The sequence below is a fragment of the Watersipora subatra genome, chromosome 3 (assembly GCF_963576615.1).
Source record: "Watersipora subatra chromosome 3, tzWatSuba1.1, whole genome shotgun sequence".
Lineage (NCBI taxonomy): Eukaryota > Metazoa > Bryozoa > Gymnolaemata > Cheilostomatida > Watersiporidae > Watersipora > Watersipora subatra.
The window spans coordinates 67251723-67279468 of record NC_088710.1 but is presented as its reverse complement, the minus strand read 5'-3'; the positions used below and the strand labels follow the sequence as shown (position 1 = coordinate 67279468).

Here is a 27746-nt window from a genome sequence, read left to right as displayed (position 1 = left end):
GATTTATGTAGGCAGCTGTGTATAGTGATAAGAACATACATGTAATTGTATGTCTGCATTGTATGTGCAAGTGAGACTACCAAATCATCTATTTTTGGTAGTTGAGCTTGGTGACAAACTGGATGACAACAAACTAACAGTTCACAAAACAGATTGGAGCAAAATGTCAGATCGGAAACTACACTATGGCGTTCTGCTGCGGCGATCGCAAGCGGACGGATTAGATACGATTTTAAACCGAAGGCGGTACCATAGGCTGTTGTAGTCCGGCTTCGCGGTACGAAAAAATATGCGACATGAACTACAAATAGCAGGTAAAGATATATTGAAATTATACCTATACAGCGCGTAAATATCCGAAAGAAAAAAACATGGCGCTCTCCTGTTCCAGTAAGTTTTATGCACGCTTATACATATACAATCTATGTAAATTGTTAAGATTATGCGTTTGTTTGTTAAAAAGCAAAACCGTTTGATGTTTATAGTTTATTTGGACAGTTCAAAGTGTTACTAATATGAGAAAACGGGCAATATACTGAATCATCGTACTTGTGGGTGTCAGATAGCGGCAAGGCTTTGACGCTAAAACGCAAACATTTTCAAGTGATATTGAGACTCAGGCTTAGGTAGGCATAATTCATTTGAATAGCATTTGAAAAGTTATTGGGGCAACACTAACACGCTCAAGTTAATCCGATACTATTGAGTAGCTAACTGAAAAGTTGTATATAGTCTCTATAAACTACCCCATTAGCCGATTTTTACAATGAAACGAGAGTGTGTAAAGTTGAATGCAAGTTCTTTGCTTGAATATTTCACTTACGAAGGCTTAACTTGTAAAGCCGAAGTTTATTATTCTAAACTAGTTAATGCTGCTTTTGTTGTAAGCGTTTCTCAAGACTTGAGTTGCGCGTGAAAACTTCTAACGAGCCTGTATGGTGGCAAAACACCTTTTGATTTTAGATAATATGTTACAGCTTTATTTACGCAAATTATTTTGTATTTGTCATCTGAAGAGGCAGTAACCAATCATACTGGTCTCACTAAGATTCCATTAGAGAAGTTACACGTTAATGGTTATTTATAAACTTCGAGTCGAGGCAAATAAACTCTGTATATTGTATTATTGGGATGCATGTCCGATACCATTTGCAATCAAACCTTAATATTGAAGCTTGATCCGATATGACAGAATATTAAAATGTAACACTACATCGTCTTTGGTTTTATGAACGCCACCTTGATTAGCCATAAAGCAGATTCCCAAAATGTATAACTAAAAATCTCGGGTATAAGTATATGTGGGTTAATAGTCTTAAGTAGCAAGCTATGCTATCATATTTGAAGAATATATGTAATACATCTAGTGACTTGGCCGCTAGGATATTCTGTTCATTTCAAAAATGTATTTTGCTAGTGATTTGCTTTTTCACCAAATAACTTTATGACTTTTCCTAATTATGTCTCACCTCAGAAACAAAGTGGTCATTAGTACCTCAATCCAAGTACTATAAAACTGCTTTTATACTGAGCTGTTTCAGACTCCGATGCTTGCGTATTGGTATCTTCATTCCACAAAAGAACATGTATACTTGGCCATGTTATAGAGTAGGGATTGAAACCAGACAGGAACAATTGACGGAACAGGAATTTTGTTTATGGATTTCTATTTTCAGAAGTTGTATTATATCACAATTTTCTGATTCGCTGGTAGCAAACATATCGTCATAATTATGGCCATTTTCGATACCCTAATATCTTATCACAATGACATAATTATTTTTATATATCATTAAGCCTTGACATACAAAGCTAATCAATTCTGAGGTTTTTCGCACAGTCCAATCTTGACATGACTTTTACGATTACCTTTACATACACATTTTTTATAGATATAATGTAAAATTTGAGCAAGCACTTGTTTCAATGTACGAGGTGGTTTCCAATATATGACCTCCCAAATTTCTCAAAACATAGTTCTATTAGTACAATCAAAATACTTTGTGATAATAAAACATATAAATGGTTAAGATTATATAGTTCAAGTTACTTTTAGTTATGTATTATATTTAGTGTAAGGTAGAGTAAGTCACTATGCATTTGCTTAACTTACATTTTCATACTTCTAAGACAAGAGTAGCGATAAAACATTTTTACTGATTTATTAATTTATTTGGTCTTTTACATATAGCTTAGGTTTTTATATTTAAAATGTTTCTATATATTTTTAAGTAATCCCTTCCCTTTAACGCACTATATAATTATTTGTCATTTTTTGTGATTCTTTAAAGATGAACTTGCACAATATTTTAGTAGATTTTATCAGAAAGTAACAGAGTACATTTTACATCTTACAAGTACATCTTATCAGAAAGTATCACTAGTTTTCTATCACTTGAGATTGTTTTTGACGCTTGAGGTGATCTGACTGCCGAGATGTTTCAAGATCAAAATTGATAAAACTTCCTCGGGATTAAAATGCTCTGAGGAAAATTATGTGCGGAATGACGCCACTAGTTGTTTTTGTTGCGATGGTTGATATTGGCTATTGCATTGACGTTACGCGTGTCTACTCTGTTGGCTTCTTTGAAATTGTAGATGTCATAACAGCATTTTCGCTTGATTCGAGCGTTTTAACTGCGGCCAAGTTTTATCAATTTAAATCTTAAAACATCCTAGCAATCAGATCAGCTCAAACATCGAAAACCATCGCAATGTTAAAAAAATAGATACTTTTCGATAAAATTTACCAATTAATGTACTAAAATTTGTCTAAGATCACCTTCAAGAGTTAGAACAAAATACCATGCATTCTTATATAACGATTTGCTATCACGTACAACAATTTTGGCAAATGAAACTGACATTAAAACAGTTTCACTTTATATGTCAATGTTTGACTGTATTTAAAAACGGTTGTATAATTAATAAACTAAGCAGGCTATTTGAGATATAGCCTTGGTGTTAGTAGAGACAAGCAGGTGGTGATCTAACAGACTACACAAACTAATTTATATGAAATTTAGATTTTTTATTTTTATTTTTCTTTGTATGTTTTTCAGGCCTTTTCTTCATATCTTTTTCTATCTCAAAATAATTTCTTGAGGACTTTGTAAATGTTTTAAAGAATTGGTCCATGAGGTCTGCATGTTTTTCCATAGTTTTTTGTTAAATTGTAAGGTAAGCATTACCTTTTTTGCATCACAGCTGCCACTCGCACTAAGTTTTTGGATTAATGAATTTGAAGCTGTAAGTATAAAATATAAAGCAATGTTTTATATTATGGAACATCACAAAGCCCAATTGTCTGAAGGAAAACAGCTTTCATATGTTCAGCTTTACAAAACTGCAATGTTTCGAGAAACTTCAGACTTTGAATGTTGGAAATTCGAACGTCAAATAAAATATCTGCTCAAATTTTACATAGTATATCAAAATATCCAAGTAGGAAGTTGAGGTTTGACTGTTAAGTAGTTATCTGAATTGTTTCTCTGTTAATATGTTTTCTAACTACCAAGAAACAATTATGTGCAAAGATCTATGTTAGTCCACTGCACTGCTCCATAAGCACTATACATTAAAAAGGATACTCCCATTCACGCTATCAAATATAGTTCTGAGCGGTTTCTGTCCTTCTCAAGCATTTAATAAAAGCCACCAAATCAATACATTGATGTAGAAGTGCACCTAGGTGAACTAAATGGATTTGTTATAGATTAATACTAGCAGATAATAATGGCAAAGATATATTAAATATAGCCAAACTAGTTTTCATTTTTCATCTGTTAACAGTGTAATTGTAACAGGGACTTACCGAATGTACCAAGCATGATAAACGTAAACGCCCAGTTGCCAACTGATGCTTTCTATTATCTTTGGTAGTTGTTGTTTAAAACATACTGACTGTGTATTGCACATTTTAATAATCTATCATTTTTTTATATTTTATTTGAATAAAATACAGGTTATTTCTGCACTTTTTTGTTTTGAAGAAAGATCTAAGATAACAAGACCTGGGTAAACGCTGCTATACATGACAATAGATAGCCTAGCCTTCCTTATTAATAAGAGTAATTGTGATAAATTTTGTTTATTTTATGAACCCTTTATGGTGTGAAATGATAATGAAATTATAAAAAAGTCATTTTCAATTTTTGAAATGCAGTGAAATTATTTACGTTATTTGAAATGGAAAAACTCATTTTTGAATTATACAATACCCCCATTTCAAACCTTGAATGGACTGTGCTCAAAAACTGAAGTCAGACTAACTATGCCAAGCTTGCCCACTGCTCACATTTGATGTCTTTGTGAATGATAAGACATTCTTAGTACAGTTCAGTTTTTAAGCTTTTAAGTTTTTAAGGGTATGAACAATTACTTCAATATTTTGTGCTTCGGCTGCTGAATAAAAATTTGGATTTTGAATTCCTCGAAATAGCCGAGACAGCCCAATGATATAGCTCCTTTTTCTTATTGAGGATTTTTCTGTAGATGCATTTGGTGTTCCGCCATTGAATGCAGACATGTTCATTTGGGCTTGTGAAGTATTGCACTTTATTGTGCTTAACTAATCACGCTTTCAAGGAAAGCTTTTGCTACTGGTAAATTTGGCGAAATCTGTTGATGCAAAAAAGAACGGCGCAAAACTATGGAATTGAAGAAATAATTCTCCAAACTATGACTTTTTATGTTTCGAACAAATCACTTTTGAACAGTCTTCCGGAATGGATCGTTGTTGAAAATCGAGGCTGTGCTGTAGCGTGACACCTCTTGACTGTAAGACAGCTAATTATGTTGTATGCTTGACTAATATTTAGTGTTTTTAAGATTATTGCTTTGCTGATTAGAGTGAGTCACGGCAACGTTTTAGGACTCAAGTGGAAGTATTACTATTTTATTTAAACAATTTTTGGACTTAGCTCTGTCTCAAGAATATGTATTTAGTAGACTAAAATGTGTTTTTGTCCTGGATGATTTTTGTTTCGCTTTAGCAGTGACTGAGATTTATAATATACGCATTCATTAAACATGGTGTATTTAAATAAAAGATCACTGCAATCTGCAACATAAGCATATTAGCTGAATATGTTACAGTTGGTTTTTAGTGTTGAAAGAGCCGATATCAAAAAAGTAGTTTTGCCAATACATTTAATCAATCAAATTTTAGTACAATTTGTCGAGCATTTTATGCGTAAATTCACTAAATTGCTTGTGCCTAATAAGAAATTTTATGAAAAATCTTCAACACCCTCAAGTTAAAAAACATGTTGAACCAGGAAACGTGATATACAATATTTCTGTCTGTAGAAACCTTTAATAGATAAAAAATACCACATATTAGTGCTGTTCTTTGCGATTTTAAATCTTTGGATCTATCAGGATATTGTGGAACCATGTTATATTTTGATCACATGATCTATATAACCAGCACTCCTTATTTTACTTCATTTTCCTTATTTGGATAATTTGCTGAAGTGACTTGATTCTTTTTTTCTAATATGTAGAGTGCAATTTATCTCTAGAACATAATAATTACATCATCTATATCATAACTAATACTTAATGGTTATAAAAGAAGCTGCTTAATTTTTAGTCCTAGCTAACCTGTGCATTTTGCAAAGACTCAAACTGAACATTTTGCAATATTTTGAGTCATGCTTTTGCAAAGCAATAATTAACAATTTATTGCAGTTTTTTCATGTTTCAAAAGAAATTTTGCTGTTCCATTCCATCATAGAATAATATAGTGCATGCAGCTACCATTGTGTTAGCCATCATGCATAAAAGGTAACATGTTTATACAGAGAATGTTTTTATCCCGTCATTGCTAAAAGTAAGCATTACTCACATCTATGTAGGTTTATTTGCTGAGGATATTATAACTTTAAGGATCATTCAAAACTTTTTTTATTCACAACAAAGTTTATCTGGGCTAGACATAGAAGTATTCCTCTATGAAGTGTAATTGTTTGTTAAAATTTTACCTCATTTTATGGTCATTGTAAACACCAAATTCTCAGGTGTAAAATTGTTTAATCACTGATTGTTGAAAGGGTTGTCGGACGTTTTAGCTTGTTTGCTAACGAAAAGCCTTTGCTGCAAGTATTCTCTAGCTTGTCTGACACAATAACTCTTAACCTTGTTGGACGCACCAAAACCCACCAGTTTGATTTGCGCTTTCACCGAACCTTTCTTTAACGAAAAAGAAAATATGATTTTTTTTCACATTTACTGCAGGTATACGTTTTACTGGTGCACAAAATGAACTGCGCATTAACATCATTGTGTTCATAGAACAAAAAACAATACAATGCATGAACTCACAACAACTTACATATTTTTTCATTAAGACATGACCTTGTAAATCGGCGTGACTTATGTTGTTGCCTCTGAGAGACCCCCACCAACCTGTGAGACTTTTTCACTAAACCCGTAGGGTTTGTTGAACCCAGGTTAAGAACCACTGGTCTAACAGCTTTTAATCTTGATAAAATGAATGGAATGGTGCTTGAGAATTTTGTGATGTCAGAATATTTCATCCTTCAATGTATTTCTTTTAACACGCATAGTTGAGACGTGTTTTTGAGAAAATGTTCATTTCATAATGTCCATATTGGACCAGTATATGGCTTTGACTAATGAAGGTATTAACAAATATTGCAGTACATTTCAGTAAATAAAAATAAATTAAACGGGTTTCTAAATTGGTTATCTTTTAAGAATAGTTTTTATATATTTGGCATATTGAGCATCGGTCCTCATAGACGTGTTTTAACTTCTTGCAGTTAGTAATGAAATTCCTGAACAGCCTGTCGTGTCTCCCGTTTCTGGTGCCGTCTTCGAGAGACGCCTCATAGAAAAATATATTACTGAAAATGGATGTGATCCAGTAAACAATGAGCCGTTGGATGTTGCACAACTAGTAGAAATCAAAGGTAAGGTAATAATACCAATATTAAAGTAATCTAAAAAATTACTTTAGAGTGATGTTTTTATAAGTTGCATGTGAATTCAATTGTTGTAGCCCAAAATTTATCGAAGCCACGACCTCCCACGGCTACGAGCATACCAGCCATTTTGAAGTCTTTACAAGATGAATGGGATGCTGTCATGTTGCATAGCTTCACCTTACGGCAGCAGCTGCAGACGGCCAGGCAAGGTAAACTCGCATTGAGTTCGTATGCAGTTGACACTTTGAAAGTTTATTTTTCAACATAAATTTCTTGAGATTAACCAAACTATTTTTGTAGAGCTCTCTCACGCGCTATACCAACATGATGCTGCTTGTCGGGTCATAGCTCGTCTCACCAAGGAAGTTACTGCTGCTAGAGAGGCGCTGGCCACACTGAAACCGCAAGCTGGGTTGGCCGCGCCTAATGCTCCATACGCTCAACAGGTCAGTAGTAGTGGTTGTTGTTCTAAACAGGGCTGAACTTCTTGTTTCTCTTGCTGTAGTAGCTGTCCCTCCTACATAAATTGATAACTAATAAATTGTTAAGGGAAGTAGGTAATTGGCAAAGTCTCTGAGAGCTATCGCGAAACAGACAACCTTATGCTAATTCAAAATATCTGTCAAATATATTTTATAATCAAGTTGTGTAGCTATGCAGTTTCCTCATCGTTTCGAATCAATGTTTTCGTAGAGCCTTTATATAATCCTTGACGTTAGCTAAGTGACAAGTTAAGGGAGGGTGTTGACTACTGAGATGGGTTTTTTGTATCACAGTAAAACCTCACATGAAGTTAATCTGTCCCGATGGTTACTTCATATGTTGAAGTGAATATTAATACCAAAACACATTGGGGTTTGCTTAATTCATTCCAGAGCCAAAATCAACGGTAAATATTTCAAGTAGCTGCATATAACATTATGCACTATATAAAACAAAATATAAAAACTTAAATTATTCATTTACGTTGTTAATAATTGACATTACTAACTTGCAATGGCTAGATTCTGCTCTTGAAATTTTCTACAACCTTTCATCATAGTCTTATAAAATATGTTAATAAATCTAGTTTATGTTCGCTCCAAGCGGTTTGATTGCTTTTTCAGCATTATGTGTATGAATAATAAGTCTATGGTCAGTTTCTTTATGATTCTTTTTGTTTTTTTATGAAAATGATGAATGATTCAAATATTACATCACGCTATGAAGGGAATCTTAGCAGTTCTTAATGATGCTGTTAATTAACTTCCTTAGCAACCATAATTGTTCGTATCAACTATTGCATATACTTTAGACACAATTTATTAAAAATCTCCTCTTGAAAGCTGTGGTCTGTGATAACTGGGCAATATAGTTTAACTGTTTTTAAACAAATCTTAGGGAAGTTTTTTATGTTTATTACAACTAAAAATGATTTTGTTCATTTCTGTTTGGTTTACATAATTTATTGATAGCTGCCTGAAGTTTTTGTACTGCCATCTATCGTTTCGAATTCTATCGAATTCTATAGACGTACCTATAAGCTCTTAGCAGCAGTAATACATATGTTGTTCACATGGACAATTTAATTTATCTTTAGCCAATATTCGTGATGAGAGTTTAGCGTTTGTGCGCTGAACAATCCAGCAATTAATGGATTAAAGCTATATCAAGTCTCTTGTGTATGTTGCCACTGTGTTAACCTATACTGTGCACAGTTGGGAGACCCCACAAATGAGTCTTGATAATATATACATGCAACACAATTTATAATTTTATTCTTTGTTTGTTAATTTGGTTTATAAGGCGTGTGCGCTGTGTATCCCGGATGGAGTTTGCCTAAGTTTGTGCAGACGGAGTTTCATTTGTATGTGACAAATAGTTGACGGTAGAATTCATAGACAGAAATGATCTTGGCTATTGGCATATACCTATATTCATGCCAGGTTATTAACATCGTTAGTCATACGAGTCAATAAATAGATATGGATGGTGTTTTTCTCCCTCCCGAATGGCTCAACTCTTGGCGTGCGCACAACGGCTCACCATTGACTCACCATAGCCTTACATTATTCACATTCCATGATTGAGTATTATCGATCGATGTGTGGCGCTATCGACTAGAATTATTGGATGGTCCAACAAATGGCGGTCCGATAGATCAACTGCCTTTTATCAGCTCATCAAAATCTTCAGCCTCAACAAGTTTACACAATTACATTGTTTGTTTTTATCTATCATAAAGGCCCCTTTAACTACTGCTTTGTGACTTCCCTTGCTAAATATTGTTTGTAAATTGGTCTGCTTCTCTTGTTCCATTCACTTGGTGAAAACTTGGTCTGGTTTCCTTTCAATACTGATTGTGGGCTGCAGAAGCCACAATCATTCTTGTTAGCTTGCCCCATCAACGCTAAAGCTCCACTATAACCCATTGAATGATGACTATTTATACCGTGTTTGTAGCCACTTGATGATAAAATAAACCTTATAAGATTAAAATGATTAAGTCATACCTCAAATTTTTTGATTGATTACCAAATTTATTGAATTACCAAATCGAACACATTTATCAACAATAGGTTTATACGTGGTAGACTATGTCAAAAAGATAATTTTCATTAACTGAAAAATTTTACAAGCTAATATCGATGAAGAGGCTTTCACTAATTAGAACACACAATTTATTGAGGTGGCTTTTGGACATCTCAGCTTTCACATTGTTGTAAAAGAATATACATGCATATCGACAGGTGATATGCCTATAGATATCAATAAACCTGCAGGGTTTTTTCTACACTTCGCGATCAATTGGCTGACGCCTTGTGAAGACGGATCCTATAAAAACATTTCAACATTTGTCGTTCAGGTTTATTATACGAGGTTATCATATACCACAAACATTAACACTCGCTAACTCACGGCTTATAATTTTAATATTTGGGGACTTCGTCACTATACTCTATATGCTTTCACTTGTTATAAGATTCTAGAGATTACTGTCTATCCAAACTCTTAATATTTTTGTTGTGCTGCCGAATGTCTGTTCCGTCGAACGCCGCAGTTTTTAGAGACGACAGATACAACATTCTTGTATATATTTTTGGATTTTTTAACCTTCTCTGCGCGAACCATTGCTTTCTAGATTTGTCTCTCATACTGATTAAAGATGTTAGCAATGTGCTCATTTAGGCAGCGGAATTATGTTCAGTATTGCGTATTTTAAAGAAGATACCTGAAATTGGATAGATAAATAACTGCATTGAGTTATTTTATTTTTATTGCTACGTTAAAAAAGTAAAAATGTTAAGTACGCCATAGCCGATTGACGTAATTTTTTAAACAATTTTGGTATATAACGCGGTTAATAGCTTAAAACGTGTTGCATTTATGGCTTGTAAAAATAACTCATTGAAGAGAGATTTTCGACTATACGTTTATGACAAACGTATGACTAACACCTAGTCGGCCTTGGTACTCCACGCTAAAAAACATAATATTTGTCTTTTTTGTTACTAAGTTGTTAATACTGTGAGGTTGGTAACTACTTTGCAATACGGGATTGAAAGTTACAAAAATCTCGGCTTGGAGTTTTTAATGATGCATCGAATGACATAGACTTACTCATTGCCAATAAGGGTTCTGCAATGTCGTTATCGTCGTACCAGCATGCACCTTGTTAATCGCAAAAACTACCACAATTCTTCTACAAATGCGATTGGAATCTGAATGCCATACACATAAGCCAGACGAATACCTCCCAGGCTGATTTCAAGGTTTTCTAAATATACACTGGGGCTGCTAAGGCCTGTTTAGCTGGTAAAATAGTGATTGTACTTTTGTTGTAACCTTTTAACTTGAGTTACCCAGCTTACACAAGCAATTTCTAACTCAAGATTCATTTATTTATTAGTGTACAAGTGTACCTGTACAAATGTGAGGTAGGCGATGGTAAAGAATCACTCTGTGTATACATTTGCTTTTACTTATTAACCAACTGAATTGTTCACAGGTAAAAATGCTCATATGACGAGTTAAATAGATGATCAATGCGTTAATTGGCGAGTGATAATCTGATAATCGTGATTTGCTATTTGTCAATCGGTGACAATGGATTGTTTCAGCACGCGTGGATTCCTGGTGATTATCATGTGTGCAGTACATGACTCACAATTTACCCTTCTGGCGTGATATTATTCAGTATGTTTTCCAATGTAAGCCTTCCATTACGGAAGGTTGAGTCACCAGCAACATATCTGTTGAATGCCCTGTGCTTCAAGTTCCAGGAGATCAGTATTTATGAAATCGAAACAGCTGAAGAAATTTTTAATGATATGAAAATAGTATGAACAAGTATAAAAAATGTAGCTTCATTAAAATTTTCTTACATTTCTAGTTTACCCGATATTTTAACGGCTGGGCGTATAAACTGGCTAAAGGCATTGTATCATTCATGGCTATATATAGTTGCAATTATCACTAAATTTAAACACGCAATTCAATGCATTGTTTTACAATAAGTCGACAAAGCAAAGACAGAAGCTGTCCTTGACAGAAGCTGTTGTTGACAGAAGAGTCAACAAATTGCGCTGTGTTTGCAATACAACATGTTCACTACTCCGAGCGAGCGCAGTCTCTTTTGTCATCGGTAATCATTACCATGTTTTCTAGGAAAGCCTGAGTTTAATGCATAACCTTCACTGGAACTTATTTCTAGGTTGGGGGAATGTATATTGACACACATTCAATTTCACAAATCCCAAAAGGTCACAAGGGTGTAGTGCACATATTCATTGCAAAAAAGTTGATCAATCAATTGAATTTGAAACCAATCCAGTTGCGGATTGATATTGACACATCAGCAAAAGCAACTTCCAAAGCTTCGTTTAAAATTGTTAGTCTCACCACGGTTTTTGAGCTTGCAAACAAATCAGGAATACAAAAGCTTTTTGCTTCGGCATGTGAACAAAATTAAAAAAAATACTCTCAGACATGTTCACTTCTAAAGTTGAACACACAAATCTCACTGTCTCTACCTCCTCATTTTGCTATTCTGAAATAAACCGACGAGGAAGCTCAGTTGCCAGCTGGCGCTCTCCCTCGTTATCTCTAGCATTTAGTAAATGTAAGTAGCCGTACTCTGTAGGGTTTATAAAATGCTGACAGTAATTTGCGTCTTTTTGTATTTTGCGTGAGTTTATTATTTTGATTTTATTTTTATCAGACTAAAATACGCACTATTTCTACACTTTATTTTACAATTTTGCAAGGAAATGAGTCTGGCGGTACAAGCTGGTACAGATGTGATCATACAATTCTTAGCCTTGCCGTTTCTTTCAATCGAATGTTTAGGAGAAATTATATAGACTTTATATATTACTTATTTTCTAAATATTATATTGTAAAATAATGTAAGAATATTTTTAAAGTTGTTTTTTTCAGTTTTTTAACTCTTTCGCTAACACTAACTCTTTTTCAACTCTTTCGAATTTATTTCTAGTTCTGCCCGAATTTATTTTTTCTATTCACACAAATGTTGATATAACGTCACTAATTTTGTTATAACTTGGGAAAGAACAGGTTGTTGGAAAGAAGATACTTCGTTAGGAAATGAAAAAAATCTTAAATTAACTTAATTCAAAGAAGGTAAAAATTTTTACAAACTTTACCAACAGTATTTTGACAGTGATTTCCATAGTCTTATTTTGACTGTCGCCTTAATATTCGGTTACAATCACAATTTATCCCATGAAATACATGCACTAAAAGAGTCAGAATCACTTGATATAGAGTTACTGGAGTGCCAATATCTAAGAATGTTAGGAGCTACTACAGCTGCAAACTATTGCGGTATTCTTTTTTGTTGGTGCATTTTCCGCGGTGAACTTTCTGTTTGATAATCAGTGGGCCGCTAGTGAGAGGCCTGCTGATCAGTCTATATCGTTAGCAACAAGCTTGTTTTCATAGAGACCAAATCTTATTGGTCTGTCTGAAGCGAAAGCTGAGTAATCATAGATAAACTAATTGTCTCCTGTTCTTTTAAGGAACCGTACTGGTTGTTTCACTGTTATTTCATCCCACCATTACTCTTTAAGCTTATCAGTTTTATAACATTTCTAGAATCGCTGAATGTTAATTTGAAATAGTTAATCAATCTGTTACCTTTTGATTAATCATTTCTTCATAGCTGACAAGTAGGTTTTATGTATTATAGTATGACATCAGCTATTACCAGTCTCTTTTGTGGCCCTATCAAGCGTACTCAGTTAATGTGTTTATAAAAAGGAAAGTCTACTATCATTGTTTTCAAGAGTCTTTGGGAATGGCTCTAAACATAAGTTTTTCTGTGTCATTTGTCACTGAACCAAATGCATTGGTACCTTGGCTCAACTTAGAATATTCCAGGCAGCGTTGTTGGTTCAGTTATCTCTCTCAGATTGTACCATTTTTATGTTTGGTATCAGATGTCGATATATATTTGTAGATAGTAGTTCCTCAAAAGGTTTTATTAAACGCTAAAAAGAAATTGCTTTTTCATCCGATCAGCTATGATTAATGTGAGCCAATAGAGTCCCTTCAAATTTATTGCAAGATTGGTGATGCTAGATCTTAACTAAGACTTTCCAAAGAAGGCGGATGGCCGCAACTTCTCCATTATTGCCTTTTACCAGCGTAGAAACAAGAAATTTTTAAAATCAGAATTTTCAGGTTTGACCCTTTCAAGAGATTGACTGCTTCTCATGGCAGCCTATTTGAACCTATTTCCATCTTAGCATCACCATTTGAGGTCAAAATATAGTCCTTGTGACCTTAAAAATTATCCTGCTTCGTGGAAAACAAAGGCTCGAGGACTGATACAAATGATGTTGCACCGGTAGGAAACGTGCCTAACTCTCACAATGCAAAATCTTGTGATGATAATACCAAAACAACTTGAGTATGCAAAGTGTTAACAGCTTGTTGCAGTCGTCAATTATGACTTTATATGAATGTCTATGTAATATGATAATTCTTGTTAGCAGAACTGCATTTTTTTCTGCATCCACATGTGGCTCAAGGCTGGCTTGACAAGCTGGCAAACATCAGTAGGCATTTTTATTGTCATCCGCTGTTAAACTTCTCACCAGCTTGTCTGTCACAGTATTATGTAACCCAATGCTAACCGCAATGATTTATGCGCCTCTTTATTATTTTGTACACATCTAACTGAAAGCAGAAACTCACATATATTCTCAAATGCTTTCCATCTGCTATCATAGCGATATGTCATCGAGTCGATTAAAGATGCCGTATTTATGTGTTAAGCCTGCTAATTTGTTCTTGCACGATATCAGTTAGTTTTTGGATCTCTGGGTTGAGCTCGGTATTTCCCAAAGTTTCTCTTTGACGCGCTCAGTCTGTAACTGATACGTTTCATCGCAATTACATAATATAAATTATTTTGTTCCGGTGTTGGAAGAAGCAATTTGGAATTATGAGTATGATGGTATGACTAGCTAGCATGTGTATTGCGAGTCTTTAACTGGTGTGTGACATTAAGAATGAGTCATGTCAGAGACTTTTTGCTGTATCCGAGCCTTTTATCTATTAGTATTATCTTCCTTTTTTGCGGGTTCACAATACCAAATCAAACTTGAACTGGTTGGCCTGGGAGATTTCTGTGAATGTATAGGTTTATGCATGCATGCGGCGGGCTGTGGTCAGATATGGCTAGTTGCTTTGGTACAAGGGAACTGCTTCGGTGTCTCATTTACCTCTCCTCAGAAAATCTTGACTAATGGCCAATTAACTGGGAGTATGCAGTGCAGCCATGACACTAACTGTTTTGTCAGCAGGGCTATGAACCATCCATTCCTGCGGCAGCAACTCCGGCTGGCGATGAGGGTCTTGTCCTCCAACAGATTGGAATGTCGGATGAGGTGACCGCTTCGATCCAGGCGAAGGCAGACAGCTTAACAGCTGAAAGAAAGAGGCGTGGTAAAACTGTCCCAGAAGGCCTTGCATCTGCAGATGATATATCTCAGTATAGACAAGTGGCTTCACACACTGTGAGTCTGCATACATCCCCGTATTAATTTTCTACTGATAAAAACTTTAGCTTGCATTATGCACAAATGTATCAAAAGCTCTGCACGCACTTATGTATGCCATTTTAGATGAAATTTAAATGCAAAACATTCCTCTTGTTTTTTTAAAAAGCTAGTTCCAAAAAACCAAAGCAAACGTTATTCTCATTTGATTTAGTAAAATCAATCGAAGCATTACCATAGATTTGTTAGAGATACATTTTTAAACAGTTGAAATTAAACAAAAAAAACAAGAGAAGCTCAATGAAAACTTTTTCGTATCAAAATTGTTATGACAGCATTAATAATTGCCTGTACATAAAAGACTTTGTATCTTACACAAGTGATAATTGTTTGTTATTCTAATCTGATTGGTTTTAACTAGGGAATAGCAGACCTGCATTCACAGTTTTATCTTAACTCTGCTGCAAGACTATGCCTGATGTAGTCACACATTTTGTTACAAACACTGTTTTCCATTGATCATGGAACTGTAATTGCCTTCTGCTAATGATCTCAGGCAGCGCATGGAAAATGCTGTGAGTTATCTTGTCTTTGTGTCACCGTTACAGGGACTTCACAGTGCTGGTATCCCTGGTATTCTCTCGCTGGACATTCAGCTGTCGGATACCTCCAAGGTGGTTACGGGTACGCACTATTCCTTAATCTTTATTTTTTCTACGCTTTACCTTTCAGTGCCTCCGTATTAAATGTCAGCCGCTGCTAAAAGTCCGCTTTGTGGCAACTGAGTAGCCATTAGGTATTATGGTGGTGAATCCAGAGAAGCCTCTGGACATGAAATATAGCATATTGCATATTGTTTGTTATTCGCTGTCTCAAAAAAAGATGAAACTCAGATTCTCAAGGCATTCAACACATACAATGTAGCTATTACTGTTGCTACACCGATCTCTTTGAAGAGTTTTCTAGCGGTTTTTTAGCCAAATCATATATATCTTTGTAGCAATGCACCAAACCTGGCTGTGGAGCTTATTAGGAAAGTCTAGCTAATAAATTTTACGTCTTATAAATATAAAGCTTTTCATAAATGTCAAGCGTCGTTCGTCACCATGTGTTAGCTTGATTTCTATCATATTAATGTTAGCCTTATTATTTATATTTTAACCATTCCTTTTGGCTTCCAAAACTTCATGCATTTATTTTTATTACGGATGAAGATGGCATGAGGTCGTCGACTAAACTTTCTTATAAGCTAAAGAGCAGTAGTGTGTGACTCTTTTTTTCACATGGAGCAACCCGTGATTGGTGCACTCCCTATGGAATGAGTCAAATTGCTGGCTCATTCCAGGATTATTCTAGCAAAATCAAGGAAAAGTGCCACGACCATGTTGTGGCTCATGCCAGTCTGGATATATCCGAGTGGCTCATGTAATGATGGGTAATGATCGGTGATGATGCAATAATTACAAGTTTTTACATAGTACAAATAGTTGTTCAATTTGGAGTGGCTGTCTGAGTAACAGGGCTATTCTTATCGCAAACGTATGTTGTCATTGCTGGTTGATACGCTTACAGTTGTTTTTTTGTCACAATATAGTAGGGGAGTTATTTTAATATTGTGTTTGTCCAGCAGTCTTTTGTTTTACTGTAATTATTACTTATAATCAACTAACAGGTGTCAAATAATTACCATACTTTTTTTCATCTGGCTCAGCCACTCGAGATTCACCTAATGTACCTATTTATGTTTTTATTCTCACACTGAACACTCGGCGCGCCCCCCATTGGTCCACGGAATATCCGTACTCTAGGCTCTCATTGCATTGTAGCGTTTTGTGGAAACTATCATAAGCTTCATCGAATTCCATACATAGATGTAAATTGACAGAAATGTTTGTACCTATCTATGTGTATCGCATGTTGTATCCGTTATTTGCACATTTGTTAATAACTGCCTCGCATAACAATGGAATTGTCATAAGTATTCCTTTTGTCATCTCATAAATGGAGACACATGGAAAAATTTTACTTGGCTTGTAGCTTTTAAAGATTGAAGAATTTATTATTTTATTTGAGTGAAGGCTGCTTCTTCTATTTTAAAGAAAGCTTTACAAACATATTTTATCATAGATTTACTTGCCATAAAGCTGATTAGCTTTCAAAGATTAGGAGAGAGTTAAGATCATTCGCATTTATCAAGTCTATTCTTCAAGGTAGTGCTGTCATTATATAATTATAATCACATTATAATTACTCGCTTTACAAAAAATAATTACAAGCTATCTGTCTTGTGAAGGCACATCACTTACACATGGTATCCATATCGCACACTTTACGCAACTTTAGCCATTCGAGAAAGAATAGTCTTCAAAAGACTGTTTGCCACTAAAAGATTACGGACTGTTCCTTAGCCCGATATCTTTTGACTGGAGGCAATTAAGTTGAACACGTTCAAGCGTGTCCACTCAAATGAGCGGCGGTCACCTAGCGAAAATCTGCGTGAAGAGGCAGGCTTATCGAACGGAAATCCTTTTATTTGAGAAATGAGCAATGTCTGCCGTAATGTAGTTCTGTTCTATTGTCAATTAGTATGCTTATCAAATGCTGACCTTTAGCTGGATTATATGGTAGTTGATTTTATGTTAGCTCTTGAGATAATAATGAAATTCCAGTGGAGCAGTCTGGCCGTTCTCTAGTCAAAAATGAGGATTTTCCTGTTTGCTAGATTTTTTTTAATTGCTCAGCAGTTGCAATTTGTTGCTTTGGAAAACGTTGTGAGTTTCCTTGAAAGTGTTCTATTTTTTGCTTGGTGTCATCTCTTACAGTTTCTTCATTCTCCTTATGACTAATGAACAAACAGTCTTGCGATAATATTATTGACCAAATGCCATATACATCATGTTATCTGGTTGTGGAGCTCCGTTAATAGCATGAATGTATTTCCTGCCCACACCGCTATCTGTCTCGCCCTATACGCTGGCCTGTTATACACCACGTTGTGGTCTCCTCCATTTACTGGTGGCCCTGGCAACTCTGGCGTATACTGTGGTCAATTTGGTTGCTCACATAGTACAGTCCTGTTAGATTCAGTGGCACGCGTATCCTGCTGCTTCTTAGCTTGTACTCTAAATCACCAACGTTGGTGAACATTTATAGCTTCTATGTCTTAATGGGCCTTAAATGATGTGAGAATTCATAAAGCACTGCCTGAACCCTCGCATCTGCCATTTACAAACCAGCAGATTAACACATTTTTTGTGAAAAATTTATCTTTCATAATTTTATCAATACAAATATGCCTAATTGGGTAATAGATACTGGAATTGCAGTTATATCGTTGCTTTGAACCCACGTGATGTAAGACACTGTATGGCAGTCCCAGGCATGCAGACAAGCGGGTCGGTTCTCAGGTTCATAAAGGCCACTGCCTGCTATTTGTAGGAGGTACAGACAAGAATGCGGTTGTCTTTAATAAGGAGACAGAGCAGGTGATAGCTGTGTTGAAGGGTCACACGAAGAAGGTTACTAGTGTGATATACCACCCTAGAGAGGTGGGTCTGGGTTCCAGCTCAGTTGAGAGTCTCTACATAGTCTTGTATCAATGTTACTCTACACCACATCTAATTCCCACTTTGAGAAAATATTTAATCGTCAGAATAGAAACTTTATGGAAATTTTATATCAAGCATTTATAACATTTTATATAAAATGTACCACTATTGCTTTTAATTTTGATTAAATAATGCGTCAATGGTAAAAGTTGAATAACAAAATCCACTTTAAAAATATTTACGAGAATTACGTTAGTCATAGTTTTTAAACCAATAATGTCTAGAAAAGTTTAAGCATGTTTGTCGTCACGGTTAATAGTTGAATCTGGCTCATCTCTCAGTGTTTAAATTTCGTCTGAAACAATCCTACTGAATTATAAGCTCTAATATAGTATAAAAGTGCAAGTGGCGTAAGACCAATTTTATGGCTAGTATGTCAAGACCAAAGCAGCACTTAGAAAATCCCCATACTGTTTCACTGATGCTTCAGCTAGATGTTGGTATTGCATGTCAACCAACTAGTCAAATAGACAGTCCTAAAGCTAGGTGTTAGTATTGCATGTCAACCAATTAGTCAAATAATCAGTCTTAAAGCTAGGTGTTGGTATTGCATATCACCAGCTAGTCAAATAAACAGTACTAGCAGTGAGCAGTTGACTATAACGTCAAAATTTGGCTCAGATATCTCAGATGTTTGTCGTACATCCAAAGACTCTCTGGTAACATTGAACCCTGGCAGGTCGCTTTGCTAATTTTTAATTACAAACTTGAGAAATTCCTCTACAAATACCAAATAGAATTTGGATGTTTAAAGGAACTATATAAAATTGCTGTAGTTGATTGCAATTAATTTATTGTTTATATTGTATAATATAAGCAATAAATGTATTGTTGTATAATAGACATCAATCATAAAACTCAATACAGTCGAATGAACCTTGGTTCTCGAACACTTCAGTTTTCGACCAACTCGGTTTTCGACCAAAAAATTTGAGAATAGTTTGTCCTGAATCTCAAACATAAATTCGGTTCTCGAACATAAATTCGGTTCTCGATCAAACCTGAGCGTGCGCATCGGAATTAAACATTTGAAACAGCTCCGAAAACACATGGGAACATTCATTGCCATGGCTCCAAAAACAAAGAGAGATGCTGAGGAAAAATGAAAAAATTGTTTGCAAAATTATTGAATTTAAAAAGAAATTGATAGCTAAATAGGAATCTGGTGTGTGTATATCTGTGTTGGCTACGGAGTTGGGCATGGCGAAATAGACCATAAGTAGCATCATAAAAAACAAAGACCAGCTTAAAGCAATTGATGTCGCTAAAGGATCTAGTATTTTTAGCAAACAAATGCCGGAGTTATTGGAAGAAGTGGTAAAAGAATTTTTGGTATTGTATTTCAACCTTTAATGTTTTCGATGTTTTAAGAGCAAAACGTACGAAATGTTCATTTTTTGCTTTTTCATCATCATGGATAGAAAATATTTTATTACAATTAAACACGATCTATATCTACCCGTTTTTATTTATAGTATGCAGTATACAGTACCGTTTATGGTGGAAAATGTTGAAAAATACTTTATCGAAGTTGTTTTCTTGACTTGGAATGGATTAAAATTTACATACATCAATTCTAATGGGAAATATCGTTTCAGATCTCGAACAACTTGATTTTTGAACAACCTTCTGGAACAGATTATGTTTGAGAACCGAGGTACCACTGTAGTTGTAACCTGATATGAACGGTTAACCTGTTTGCAGGATTTGGTGTTTACTGCTTCGCCTGATGCAAGCATACGGGTCTGGGGAGTGCAGCAGGCGCAGTGTGGCCAGATTGTGAGAACTCACGAAGGGCCGGTGACTGGCCTCAGTCTGCACGCCACTGGAGACTATCTTCTCAGCTCATCTATGGATGGAGTAAGTCTTCAGGCTCGCTTATTCTGCTTCTCATTTTTGTATTTCAATTCTCTATCAGTTGAACATCTTGACTGCCCGTGTCTACTTCATCTTCTCATTATTCACCCATCCTAATATTATTATGTGTACACATATTATGTTGGTATTTTTTACAGTTCTGGGCATTCTCCGATGTTCAGACCGGCAAGGTACTGATGAGAGTTGCGGCTGGAGAAGGCAGTAGCAATGGTAGTGTATCAATTCTTTTTAAACACGCTATTTCTCCTAAAAGTTACACATATGTAAATTTTAGAACATACCGTATTTCTTAAAACGACCTTAAAATTTTATCCTTCGAGTTTTTGCAATTTAAAACATATTTTTTGTTCATATAAAGAAGAGTTTCTGGACTAGGTTATCTTTTTGTCATGTCTTATAACTAAATAATGAAGCTTTGAGTCCTGTCAATCGTTCGGTTTCACCTCCAATTATTCTTACATTGTCAAGATATAGTTTATAGGCTATAAATAGGTCTAGAGTGAAACACTGGAATTTCTTTGAGTTCATCTCCTTGCATTCAAATAAAATTTTAAGATGGCAAAGGAAGTTACCATTTATTTAAATATTGCTACACCTTTTGTTTGGCATCATACTTCACCAAGATCACTTCAATCACAATGCAGTTGTTTTTAAATGGTCGACAAATTATATAGTTACCTTTAATTCCAGTTTAGGTAAGTATTTAAAGTGTGAAGATTTTTGTACTGAAGCCATTTTTTGACTTGGAAAGATGAAATACAATTATCAACCAGATCATTTGTGTGCTGTTTGATTTCCATTAAATTATAATTTTATAAATTTTCAAAATTATTTTAGGAAGCTGTAGCAAAGATTTTAAATAGTTGGAATCAGCAATTTGTTTGTTATTCATTGACCCCAACTAATGCGTCTTTATGATATAAGAACTGGGCTTGATCTGGGAGTGTAGCAAAATATGTGGTCAACATTATGAAAGGAAAAAAATTGAATAAAATTGGTTTTGTAAGGCTGTGTATTTTTAATGCTGGCCATATTTTATTAAGTCTAAATTTCTTGTTTACGTTGTGCCTATCATCTATTGCACTGCTGAACCATTACATGTGCGTGCAATTGTATTATTGCTGCAGCTGCCACGTGTGCACAATTTCATCCTGACGGCCTTATCTTTGGTACTGGCACATCTGACTCGCTCATCAGAATTTGGGACCTCAAGGAGAGGCAAAATGTTGCCAACTTTCCCGGACACAGCGGACCCATTAGCGCCATCGCTTTCTCCGAGAACGGTATAACATGATACACCTATTGCGTAGTGCCTGCTCTCTTGAGTGTTTAGATACATTGTGTGGCTGTTCAGGTGGCCTCTGGTAGAGTGGTCACACGAGTGAGCAGACTATCAGGTATAGACAATGCGCCCATACCAGATGCTCGTAGCAGAAACTGATTGGTGGACACGGCGATCCATCAGATGGCTCTGTATGTCTGGAATTACATTGAGTTATATTTAACATACTTGAAAGTCAATTATGTGAATTTGTTAGCTTTCTGATTTGTGAGATGGGTGGCTTGCCTCGATAATTATCTGGTGACCAGGTGCAGCAGTTGTTGAACCACGCCACGCAATAATCTTGTGACAGGAGCAACAGAAGAAGATGGCATAATTAAAAGATTATGTTAGATACTGATTCATTTAATGCCTTCTTGGATGGTCAACAATTTAGTTAGCCAATATAAATGTGTGCTTTGGTATTTTAAATCGGCTTCTGAGAACCTACTGGTGACCATTGTTCCCACCTGCTTTCTTCAACGCTTAAGATTCTATTTAATGTCGCCTGGTTTTATGATCGCCAAGTATTATTTTTGGATTCTACTATTAAGTTTTATATTAAGGATAAGGTATGGTCATGTGGTAGGTACTCTTATAAATAACACCTAGTTGTTAACACTTAATTGTTTTTGAGATCGGTTTCGTGTGTTAAAATCATCATATGTTGGAGTTCATGTTCCCATAAGAACATGCTGTAATTGCTTTTATTTGTTTCTTAAAAATTTAAATAATTCCGTACTAAATACAGCGGGTAATTATTATAACATTAAAACAAATTCATTATGTAAAAACTAAATTATGTTTAGCAACTAAAATAGGCATTAAAATGAGTTATTTATTCTTACGTTACCCTAGAGATATGTAAGTGTAGGCTCGGTGATGCCTTGGTTCCGAGGTAGAGGTGGTGATAGAGAGACGTGGGACAACCTACTCACGTAAAGAATAAACAAAACTCAAACTAAATTATCTCAATTTTGTTGTTGATATTTTATGCTTTTTCATAGTCGTTTTTTAATTTTCACCAGTCTATTTACTTTCACATACGAATCTCATGTTTAGAGACACGAATGTCGTGTTTTGGAAATTCTAGTGTGGATTCAAGTATTTTCTCAAATTCTACATCTCATTTGGAAAGTTTTGTATGTCGAGCTGACCTCAATTAGAGGTTCGACTGTTTACATCTTTTTTTTTCAGACATGTAAATGTGTAGAATGTGGAAGTCTATTTATAATCACTTAAAACAGATGAATTATTGAGTTATATTTATGCGTTATACAAACAAAATATTATATTAAACCATATTACAAAGTTGAAAAAACATCCCAAGTTTGCACAACAGTAGGATCTTCAGCCAGAGGATACACTTGACAATTTTTCGAACTATTAAGAAGCAAGAAAATTGGTAAGTCATTGCCGATTTATTTAGGGTTCATTGTGTAATATGGATGTAAAGATTCAGTCCAAATTTTATATGCATGTATTTTTTTCTGTTTGCGTAAACATTTTAAAAATTGCCAAAGGGACAATTTGCTCTACAAATTGAAAAGTTACATTTTTTATACGTGGCTGGTGTTCACAAACAGTTTCAAAGCGGGTTTAAAACAGTTTTGTTGCAGCCAATAAACTCTTTTCTGGTGTTGCAATGTTTAAATTGTCATCTGATCACTCCGGTATGTATTTTAATATGCCATTCAATTGGACAGATGAGTGCCTCATTTAGCCAGTTGGCAGCAGAATAGCTACAGTAATGATAGCAAAATGCATGTAGTCTATTACTTTTTGGCATCACTGGTTTTAATCAACACGCATTAAAAATGCTGCAGGTTACTCACTCAAATGATGAGTGATGCAGATCGCTAGATGCTTGTAATGCAGTCATAATGCTCTAGGCAACGTCTTTGGTCCAATTTAGCAAAGCATCTAAGTTAGGCATTCAACATCTGGGCCATTGGTAATTTACGTAATATTAATTCATTTTACAATTGTCTCAAATTCATATGGGAAGCGTTTTAATACCTTCTGCAGGTTCTGAAGATGGATCTGAAAGATTTTCATTGGTTAATCCTAGTTAATCCTACAGCGTTACCAGGGTTTGCTGGCTTTCACTCAAGTGCAACACCGTTGCGGTCACCAATAATTATTCACGTGCAGCAAGATTGCTGCTGTGTAATATCCTGTTTGATTTTCCATTTTGCTGCCAAAAAGAGCTGCTCTGCCATGAATGCTTCAGTAATGGAACCAAATTTAGATGTTACTGGTGTATATTTAGATGCTGGTTGATTCTCCTCAGATGTGTTCACCATCCTAAGATATGGGACACCCACACGCACCTGCATATAGTGAATGTAGTTTGTGGAGAGTCTTGGCTCGCTAGGCATGGTGAAATGTTTTGTGGTACAACTCCACATAATTTTAAACAATTAGAGTAGATAGCTATTTAAATATATCTCTATATATTTTGACAGTTTTTGAACGTTCAAAAGCTGCACTAAACAGTATACGCAGGTGTACGTGTAATAGCAAGTCTATGTTTCACCACGCTATAGCGTATAGATTGACTGTAGGTGTTAGCTATTTTATCCGTTGTTAGCCTATGCATTCCCTTTTAGAGATGTATTCGCCTATGTACGTCGTGTAAGTGTGTGTAAGTGTGTGATATCAAGCTCAAACCCATGAAACTAATGCATGTATACCATTCATTCCTTAACAGGCTTCTATCTGGCTACTGCTGCTGATGACGCTGTCGTGAAGCTATGGGACTTGCGTCGCCTCAGCAACTTTAAGACCATCAGTCTGGAGAATAACTATGAAGTGAAGGCGCTCAAGTTTGATCACAGTGGAACCTATCTCGCTGTGGCTGGCACAGATGTGAGGTAGGTGTGGAGGCTATTGCTGATGGCACTCTACTGTCTGCTGGCGACATCAATATTTTAATAAAGTCCTATCGGGCTGATGGCGGTAAATTTTCTAATTTAACTAAATTCTCTCTATACGTATAAATAGTGTCTCAAACATTTGATATTTATGCTATGTGGCTCTATGCTGATCTCCTGTACAATATCGCAAAAATGCTTATCTAATGTGTATGTAGGCCCCCTTCATACATGGTTAGACTGAAATATAAAAGGATTTGTATAGGTATAGAAATCCTTCAGCATACACTTTATTGCGGCATTTTTATTGACTCTTGTGCAGCAGGTTTTAAGTTAACCTTTTACAGTCTTCTATATCAGGAATAGAGAAGTTTGGTATGTTTTATAGCGTATCATGCCAGTTTGAGATTATACAAATAGGTACTATAAAGCTTTGTCATTCCTCCTTGTTTTCATCCTGACATAATCTTCATCCTTCATCATGTCTAGTTTTGTACAATATTTAAATACAATTGTTACACGTTATCTTATGTTGGTACAGTAGGTTTTATTTCACTTGAAACAACTAGTCTTAATCTTTGTCAGCTAATTCTAAACTTAATCATTCCAGGCACTTTAATTGTTTCCTGCTCAACCCAAGACTTCACAGATACTCTCATTACTCATTACATTACACTCTCATCACAGTCTTCCCAGACTGCATACTTCAAATACTCTTCATCTATATATATGCGCCTCTATTCCATACTCTAGAAGTCTTCTCTCAGTCTTTTACCTTTTCAGACGAGACCCCAGGGTTACCTAATATTTCCAGGCATGCACTGACACCTGCACCAAATAAATACCAGTAATAGTGAGAGATTGTAGCAGTTTTTACAATATAAAATAAGACTACGTAAGGTTGGCTAAAATTATTGCACAGCTGCTAGCATAATTTAAAAAGAATTTTCACAGGCTTGCATCCTTTGTTGATGGCACTGGATGTGGTAGAATTATGCAGCATATTTGGTTAAAGTTAATCTTAGGTGGAAATTGTTGAAATATTAGTGATTTGTGCAGTCAAATGCCTGAGGTTTGATTCAATCATCACTGCATGATGCTCACATTAAAGACAAGCCAATGAATTGCACTTGATGGTCAGAGAGGAAAGGCTTAGCGGTTGTTCTTTCGATCCAGTCTCACAATCTAAATACATAAAGATATATACATAAACTGTATATATTAATTAATTAGATGGCTACACCTCAGGAACGGATACGATGTTACTTTTACGCAAGTGAGACTTTTCAATGGTTACAATAATAGAATATTAAGTGACCAAAAATACTGTGTAACACAGTCCATAGAACTTGCCATGACATAAAAAAACAAATTTAATGTTTCACTTGTCAGTTATGTCTGGGTGAGAAAGTGCATCTGTGGGTGCCACACAAACCTTAATTCGGGTAGGGTATAGGGCCAGTGCCTCGCCAGTGGTTTGGTTTCATCTCTTAAAATATGACTAGTTTCATTTCATGCAGTTTTCATATTCTCGTGTCAACCAATTATCTTTACTGGCGTTCAAACATTGGAACTACAAGGAAATATTTAGAGCTATGAAAAATTTTTTTCATGTCGCAAAAGAAGTTTTTACGCACAAGAGTTATGTTTAGTGCGCCGATGTGTCATCACAATATTTTGAGATGGTTGCTATTGCAAAATTGGCAATAGCAATGTGGCCGACTTTTTGAAAAAAATTAATATTTTATCACCTGTTGTTTTTCGGTTTGCTAGTGACATCATAGAAATCTACTAAAATTTGGCAGAAAGCCACATGTAAAGTACTTTGCTCGTTTTAGGACCGGTATGTGCCACAATTAGTCATGAATCTTAGAGGTCACTTTGTCATAGGATGTTACCGCCGTGTCCAGTAAACAAGATCAAAAATGCTAATGCAAGGGTAGCGATTTCAATGGTAAAGAGCGACTCATCGGTTTATCAATATGACTAGCCGCAAATACCTACGTCACCTCTATGCTGCATACAACTTGTTGAATCTTTTTTGCTCATGCATGACTGCCCAATGCACACACAGGCGCACAGGCTGGCTCAAGAACGGACGCAAAAGCTTCCTCTTACATCATTAATCATTGCTGAAGATGTTAGCCTTCAGTGATCAATCCCAGAATGTAAACTTATATATTAACAAACACTATGGTTGTTGAACCCACAACAAGACCTCGGACTCGTGTGACTAACTCATCTCAACACTGGTACACGACGACACTTTCTTGATGAAACCAAATCGAATATTCATAGTTTTTGTTTTTTAAAAATGTATGGTGTGGCAATAATCCACTTTTGTCTTAGCAAAATTTAAGCTTACTCTATATATCTGTCAACAAAGGTGACTCATTCTTGTAATATTGTGCCCTTGAATTCAATTTAGGCCCCTTGCCAGCTTGTCATTAATATTAAAAATCTTCTTTCGTCTCAAAGTGTACAAACATTAAGAATTGATTTAAATGTTTGTTGCAGAGTTTTCTTGTGCAAGAAATGGAACGAGCTCCGAGTACTCAATGACCATACAGCGCAGGCAACTGGTGTTGGCTTTGGCAGCAATGCCAATTTTATTGCTTCCACCAGCATGGATAGATCCCTCAAGTTCTTTGGTCGTGCCTAAAGCAGCCTTTATATTACACCTGTACATAAATTCACAAACGTTGTTTTATGTCTTTACACAAGCTATTTGGTAGCTATGATGTGGATTTAGGATTGAAAATTGTATATGAATTTGTATGCTTATTGGAATATTCATACAAGGTTTAGCTAATCATAAACACTCTTTTTTATGAAAGTTCAGCGTCACTATTTTCGCCCAGTTATAGCCAAATCAACTGTATTTAGCATATTTGTCAGCCTCTTGCCAAACTAGAGGCATCACATCACGTTTATGCGCAACATTTCTTTCTGAATCATCTTTATCATTGCCAAATGGTTCACCTTGCTCATGGATGTCAGAAATATGCTGGTCACGCGCTAATGATGAAAGCTAATAACATGGCCATCTACAGACAAGTACAGAGTTGCACACAAACCACCTTCCTATAATGCCACATTAGGGT

The 27746-nt window shown here is 35.5% G+C and overlaps 1 protein-coding gene across 1 annotated transcript; it reads left to right on the top strand.

Annotated features, from left to right (window-relative positions):
- Window positions 1-330: 330 nt before the first annotated feature.
- Window positions 331-27601, top strand: LOC137392303 (pre-mRNA-processing factor 19-like). The gene is made up of 12 exons (XM_068078973.1): window positions 331-390; window positions 6789-6938; window positions 7028-7162; window positions 7254-7399; window positions 14765-14977; window positions 15568-15643; window positions 18398-18507; window positions 20272-20427; window positions 20583-20655; window positions 21573-21728; window positions 24480-24642; window positions 27160-27601. Exons 1-12 carry the CDS (start codon window positions 372-374, stop codon window positions 27302-27304), a joined length of 1542 nt encoding a protein of 513 aa, XP_067935074.1. The 5' UTR covers window positions 331-371; the 3' UTR covers window positions 27305-27601.
- The last annotated feature ends 145 nt before the right edge of the window (window positions 27602-27746 follow it).